This window comes from Dendropsophus ebraccatus, chromosome 6 (genome assembly GCF_027789765.1).
Source record: "Dendropsophus ebraccatus isolate aDenEbr1 chromosome 6, aDenEbr1.pat, whole genome shotgun sequence".
NCBI lineage: Eukaryota > Metazoa > Chordata > Amphibia > Anura > Hylidae > Dendropsophus > Dendropsophus ebraccatus.
In genome coordinates, this window is record NC_091459.1 from 130,513,686 (window position 1) to 130,521,424 (window position 7,739).

Consider the following 7,739-nt stretch of genomic DNA (forward strand, 5'->3'; position numbering starts at 1 on the left):
ACTTTCTTCTTAAGTATTGTGCAGATGTTTGAGGTCAATATATATATATATATATATATATATTTTTTTTTTTAATTTATTTTTTCCTTCAAAAATACTGCAGTACTCCAATGTGTGTGTGGAGTTCCCCTTTAATAACGGAAGTCAGTGGAAAAATGGATAAAAACGGATGCTCACAATTGCATATAAAAACTGATTGCAAAACCTCAGTGTGAACCCAGCCTTAGGAAGTTTATTATATTAAATACATCATGTAGGACGGAAGTAGCTAACCTCTCCTACTTGAAATTTCATAGAAATCAATATAACAACACCACTGAGAGGAGAAGACTTTATTTAGCCATTCTTGTACAAACATACATACAGTATATATAATCCATAAATATTTTGAACACTTTGGGGGAGATTTATCAAACATGGTGTAAAGTGAAACTGGCCCAGTTGCCCCTAGCAACCAATCAGATTCCATCTTTCATTCCTCACAGACTCTTTGGAAAATGAAAGGTGGAATCTGATTGGTTGCTAGGGGCAACTGGGCCAGTTTCACTTTACACCATGTTTGATAAATCTCCCGCTATGTTTTATACATATATATATATATATATATATATATATATATATATATATATACACAATATAATAATAGAATCCTACAGTATGTTATAGCTAAAAGGGTTTTCTTGGACTTTTCCATAGATGAGCCATCTTTTAGCCTGCATTAAGACTGATGGAGGACATTCCCCCATGAGTACTGATCACCAGAACCAGGAGGTGTGTCGAGCACAGCTGCACCTCGGAGGATATAAAAAAGTGGATACCCTTTAATTATTAAAGTGAATGTGCCACTAGTACATTTCTTTTTTCTTTTTCCATAAATAGACCGGCATGGGGATGCTGGTGCTGCTGTCCTTTTTTCGAACGGTAACCTGGCTCCCGTGCATGCGCCTGGTCTATTACTAAGCACTGTCCAGCATGGAGGTGGGCCAGCCGGCCCCCAGTGTGACGATCTGACCTTCCCTCTGTTATTAGAATCAATGGAGCCACATCACAGAGGGGAGAGGAGATTGTCACACTGGGGGCCGGCCTGCCCACCTCCAGTGCCTAATGCCGGCCTGCCCACCTCCAGTGCTTAATGCTGGGCCGGTGCTCGGTAATAGACCACCACCATGGGCGCGGTTCAAAAAAAAGGCCCCGGCATGGGCATCCCCACGCCGTTCTATTCATATATTCATGTAAAAAAAAAAAGCAATGTACTAGTGGTACATTTGCTTTAATGGTTTCTCTGCAGAGATGAGGACTTCTTCAGCCACCAGTAATCAAAGGCTGAGAGTTCCCAAGCACGCTGGAGGTTTGCTCATCTCTAGTTCTCTGCCATGGTGTCTTATTTTATTCAGTGCAATTAAACAGTCAGTGAGGCTCCTGCCAGCAGGACCTTCTGTGACCGATCATCCTATCTCAATAAAAGCTGACCACATACATAAAGCAAATATAACTATAAATATATATATAAAATCACATCACTATACTACTCATTAGGGTAATGCAAACAAAACCAAAATAAATAAATATGACTTGTATAGCTTATAAAAATGTAAAGGAACTGTTCATTGCATTTGGAAGTAATTGGCTGGTTGAACTATTCTTCTATGTGGCAACATAAGGAATTAAATTGCTGCTTTTTCTAGTACATACCCAACTACATTCTTTTTTTACGATTAATATGTTCCTTATCCATTAGATTAGGGCTATACAGTACTGTGATTTTTGGTTGAAAGATCAGAATCCACCACGTCCCACTGCATGTGACTCAAGTGACTCTGCCACTCATACTAGTAATATGGGTCTCATTGTGACTCACAAGTGGCCATGGCCAACACCCTGCATGGAAAGTCCATTAGCCACCAATGAATAGGTTGTAATTCTCCATCTCACCTGTGGGGGCACTGCAGGAGATTTAGGGAAAAAGTTTGTGATTCCAGCTCAATAAATTAAAGATTGAAATCTATTCCCATTATGGATCCAGTTAAAACTTCATCATTACTGATAAAATGAGATTGAGAAGGTGATAAATAGTAATGAACTATATGTCCTGAACTATATATTCAACAATTATTACAGTGCTTTAAATATCTATAACTGGTATAAGAGGTACGAGGTAATGCCGGTCTCCGCTGATAAACAGGGATCCCATTGCCATTGTTAGTGTTTCATCCCATGTTACTTGGTCTTCTTGTTGTCTTCTTCCTTTTTTCTAGAAAAAGATGTAACATAAGAGTATAATGAATATCAAACCAAACACAAAGACCAGTTTTATATGTAATAAAAAAATAAATGATATAGCTTAAAGGGGTTATCCAGGGTTAAAAAAAAACACAACTAATTTCTTGCTAAAACAGCGCCACCCCTGTCCAGGCTGTGTGTGGTTTTACAGTTCAGCTCCATTCACTTCTGCGGCACTGGGCTGCAAAACTCACCCCCAAACTGAGGACAGGAGAGGTGCTGTGTCTGGAGGAAAGTTACCATGTATTTATAAGCCTGAATAATCTGTTTAAAGGAAATCTGTCAGCTCCACAGGTAAACAGTCAAAGTGGTGTATTTCAGCTGCTGCACCAGCAACCGATCTATCTATCTGCAGGTCCAACCCATTCCTCATAGCTTCAGTCTATGAAATAATAACATACTCATTGCCTTATACATTGCATTTGGCCTTACCTGAGCTCTTGTAGCTTCTTCTTCACCCAGGGCAGGTTAGGATGGGCACAAATAATCCTGTTTCCTGACACAAACCTGAAAAAGAGAACAAATTATTACAAAACTTTGAAAAACTCTGGTAAAAATTAACAGGGGGAACCTATGGTGACTTGAGAGGCGTGAAAGTGTATATGGAGATTGGGAGAGATGGGCCTAACTTCTGAGTTCTCCTTTTAGAATATGTATATATGTGGATGAGGTATTGTCAGGACACTAGCAGTCAGCGGCTCCTAGCTAACATACAGCTTTGTAGCACCATGTAGAACCAGTTTCCACATCAGTAACAGCCGTGTTATCAATACTCACATCACAGCTTCAACACATGGAGGACTCGCTGTCTGGATGTAGTAACTTTCGATCTGCATTGAAGGGTTGGGTTTCCCCCTGGAGACCTTGGTGCAGCAGTTGCTATTCTTGTCTGTATTTGGAGATATATGGAGAAACAATTTTTTAAGATTTACCTTAGGTTGCTTTCTAGTTGTTTTTTGCTTTTTAAAACTATAACCACTAATAGCCGCCATTGCAGTGCTCATCTTTTCATAGTCCTGGAATAGCATACAAGCCTGCAATGTTATACACAGTTACAGTTCACCCTACTACATTTATCAGCTCCATCACTGTTTTTTTTTTTACTCATTTTTGCAGTTCTGTTATTATACTTTTGGACCAGGAGTCTGTAGTAGATAGTGCCATGATGAGACAATCCATTAAGTACACTGAAAATCTGATAACTTTCCACTATACGGCTATGTTCACATAGCGTAAGAGACCGGCCGTTCTGTGACCAGGCCCGGTCACGGAACGGCTGATCTCTGAAAAGATCATCCCAGATGTTTTCGGGCCGCAGAGTTCTGATGCGGGTGCATCCCTGCATGCCCGCTTTAGAACTCTCCACTTCACACTATGGAGTGAGTGGCCGGAGCCGCTCGCTCCATAGTGTGCACTGACAGGGTTTTCTGCAGCCGCTATTCACTGAATAGCGGCTGCAGAAAACTGACATGTCAGTTCTTTGGTCCACCGCAAGGGATCCTGACCAGAGCGTATACTATGTGTATACGCTCCGGCCGGGATCCCATAGATCATGAGGCAACGTATCTTTTTGTGAAAAGTCCGGCTGTTGTTGCCAATTGCAACAACGGACGTACTTTTAAGAAAAGATACGTTGTGTGAACGTAGCCTACAATTAATAACCTTTATTTGCTGTACTGCCCCATTTAGGCCATGTTCCCTCACAGTATTATTGCTCAGTATTTTGCAACCAAAAGCAGAAGTGGATTGGAAACACAGAAAGGCTATGTTCACACACTGTTGAAATTGAGTGGATAGCCGTCATTTAATGATAACAGCCATCATTTAACGGCCGTTGTTTTAAATAGACTGCAATTATTTGCCATTTAATGGCGGCCATCCACTCAATTTTAGCAAATTTCTGTGTTTCCAATGTACTTCTAGTTTTGGTTACAAAATACTGACCAAATATACTGTGTGGGAACATAGCCTAAGGGCCCTATGCCACAGGAACGATAATCGGCCGAATCGGCCCGATTCAGCCGATTATCGCTCGGTGGAATAGAGAGAACGATCAGCCGATGATCGTGTCATCGGCTGATCGTTCATTTAGAGCCAAACCTAAAATCATTGTTCCCGACGATTTGAGAAGCACAATAAATTACCTGCAGGGCTTCTCCTCCGCTCTGTCTTCCTCCCCGGGTCCCGCGCTCTAGCTTCAGAGTGGCCTGTCAGCTGACAGAGCGCTCAGCCAATCACAGGCCGGGACCGCCGCGGCCTGTGATCGGCTGAGTGGCCTGTTAGCTGACCGGCCATTCTGAAGCTAGAGCGCGCGGGACCCGGGGAGGAGGACAGAGCGGAGCAAAAGACCTGACAGGTAATGTATGCTGCAAGGGCTGCAAAGACATCGGTAACGATGTCCCTGCAGCCCTCGCTCAACGATCATCGGGCCGTGGAATAGGCCCAGTAAACGAGCGGCGATCTAGCAGATCGGCGCTCGTTTACATCGTTGATCGGGCCCTGCTCGGCCCGTGGAATAGGACCCTAAAGCTGTAAAGGTGGAGATGAGCAAACTTTTCAGAAGTTTGGTCTGTCAGGTTTGACAAATCTTAAAGTAAAGTTTGGGTTTGTCCAAACGGAACCTTACACCGATCACACTAAAACAGCTAAACGATCGCAGGAAAAGGACAATACTTTTAAAGGGGTTATCCAGTGCTACAAAAACATGGGCACTTTCTTTCAGAGACAGACCCACTCTTGTCTCCAGTTCAGGTGTGGTTTACAATTAAGCTCCATTCACTTCAGTGGAACTGAGCAGCAAAACCCCGCCCAAGTTGGAGACGAGAGTGGTGCTGTCTCTGGAAGAAAGTTGCCGCGTTTTTATAGCGCTGGATAACCCCTTTAACTAGTGAGTTAGTTCCTTAGTTCATAAGGTGGGAAAAAAAAGACAAGAGTCCATCAGATTTAACTTATAACCCTCCTGTGTTGATGCAGAGGAAGTCAAAAACCCTCATGAGGCAGATGCCAATTGCCCCATTACAGGGAGAAAAATTCCCTTCCGACTCCAATATGTTTTTTCATGTTGTTCATACATTGCTTTAATAAAATAATATTCCATTATAAAATAGATTCCTCAAAATAAACAAATATAAATAATTCATTAATATAAATAAAACTTTTTTACTCTCTGCTGCCACCAATGTTTATGTTGGGAAAATGTATACATTTAGTGAAGTTATTTTACCAAGTAATATAACTGTATTAAAGCAAAACAAAACAAAAAAAATAAATAAATAATGTAACTCTCCGGAGTACCCTTTAGGATGGCTATACACCTTCGCTAGATAAAGGACAAACACTTTCATCGTTCACCATATTACACAGAACGATGGTCGTTAGATATGATCGTTACTACAATCGTTATTGTGAACGTTACTATGATTGTTTATTCCTTCTGATCCCAGTAAAACAATGGGCAATGTGCAATTACTCTGAACGATTAGTGAACAAATGCGGAACTTGAGTGAACGAATGTGGAATTACAGTGAACGATTAGCGAACGATTAACGATAATTTTAGGTTCAAATCTAACTCAACGATAACGACATACGAACGATTTTTCGATCGTTGCCTGCAATTACATAGAACGATTATCGTTTAAATTTGAACGATATAACGATATAACCCCCTCTAGGGGTCATTGTTGATATAGATGATTGTTAACTGTTTGTCAAATGGAATTATACGCCATAAGCCCTCTTTACATGGGCTGAAAATAGACTAAAAGGCCCAGTAACCAACCATCAAAGAAGCAACCGCCTGTTCGTTGTCCGATCCTATCTTTTAGGCAGGCATCTTGTGCCTTCAGCACATATCTCCATACACTGTATACAGGGGCTGTGCCATCAATGCTACTGCCAAACAGGCAAAGTATTGTGCAATATTGGAAATGCCCATCAGCTGCTTATTTTTATCCCATCTAGGATACCACGAGGCACTGGGCATGTATGACTACTTCCTGACTAATCCTAACAGATTATCATTGGGGAGAGGATTGGGCAATATTACGGCATAGCCAGAGTCTTCCCTTCCTCTCTGCACTGAGAACCCACGAAGGTGCCCATGATTTATATGTATTTTGAGAAAAATGTGTCAGCTGAAGAAATATTTGTACTTTAGCTATTGAAGGGATATGGCCACCCTAAAGACTATGAGGGAGATTTATCAAACATGGTGTAAAGTGAGACTGGCTCAGTTGCCCCTAGCAACCAATCAGATTCCTCCTCTCATTCCTCACAGACTCTTTGGAAAATGAAAGGTGGAATCTGATTGGTTGCTAGGGGCAACTGAGCCGATTTCACTTTACACCATGTTTGATAACTCTCCCCCTCTGTCTTCTAGTAAACTTTCTCACCATGAGCCAGGGCTGTCGTTCCCATTGGCAGGGTAGGCGGCTGCCCGGGGGCCACATAGGAGGTGCTCTGAACCAACTGTAAAACACTGACTCTGACAGACAAAGGTGCAATGAGCAATTACTGTAGCTCCTCTGTCTGTCAATGTTATTCTCTCTTGTAAGAACCAGGCCATGGACCGCACCATAGGGAGCTGTCCAACCCCCACCGCCCCTGCCGCACTTACAAGAGGCTGTGCTTCCATTTTTTTTTTTATTGTAAGTGATTGTATTGGCTCGGGACGGTCCGGGGTAAGGACTACTCGGATGTGGCTGGGGGTAAGGACTACTCGGATGTGGCTGGGAAGGTGGGAAGGGGTGCAAGATTGGGGGTGGGGGGGGGTTGAGTCTTATGGAAGTGTGTGTGGGGGGGGGCCCAGTTCACAGCTCTGCCCAGGGGCCCATAATGCCATTAAAACGGCCCTGCCATTAGCCACAAATAAAACTAAATAATAATCACTAAAAACTACTCACCGATGTTTATGTTTTGGATTTGGATGTTTGAAATACCAATAAAAACATTTAAATGAAAACTACTCACCGGCAGAGGCCATATAGATGGCGGATGCAGCCAGCAGGACCAGGCTCAGCATTACTTTCATGGTGCACATGTTTCTTGGTTCCTTCAGTTCTTCGCTGTCTGCGTCCTCCGGTGTAGATGAAGCTGAGGTCTGTGACCTTCAAATAAAGGAACCCTCTCTTAAAGCTATAAAAAAGGGAACTGTAAGAGCAGTAGGAAATTACGTTACTTTCCATGAAGTAACCTCACCATCATCCTCCTCCTCCTGTTCAGTGAATAATCCTTAATAAATATAACAGACCTGAAAAAAATTTAAGTTCTCAGTAGCGGATGATATCTTTTAATGGATAACTGAAAAGATGGTGACAATATGTGAGATTTAAAGACCACTTACTGTAGGTGTCATCGGACGTCTTCTTCCATTAAAGTTAGTTAGCCATTAAAGAGGGGTCTTAAAAACAGTCGTCAATGGGACACTGGAGCTCCTGAAATCTTACTGCGTCTGTGTCC

The 7,739-nt window shown here is 42.2% G+C and overlaps 1 protein-coding gene across 1 annotated transcript; it reads right to left on the reverse strand.

The window, feature by feature from the left end:
- Window positions 1–574: 574 nt before the first annotated feature.
- Window positions 575–7,418, reverse strand: LOC138795098 (C-C motif chemokine 19-like). Its single transcript, XM_069974055.1, has 4 exons — window positions 7,251–7,418; window positions 3,058–3,169; window positions 2,713–2,787; window positions 575–2,251 (listed from the first exon to the last, which is right to left on the reverse strand). The coding sequence occupies exons 1-4, from the start codon at window positions 7,318–7,320 to the stop codon at window positions 2,218–2,220; spliced, it is 291 nt and encodes a 96-aa protein (XP_069830156.1). The 5' UTR covers window positions 7,321–7,418; the 3' UTR covers window positions 575–2,217.
- Window positions 7,419–7,739: the final 321 nt, after the last annotated feature.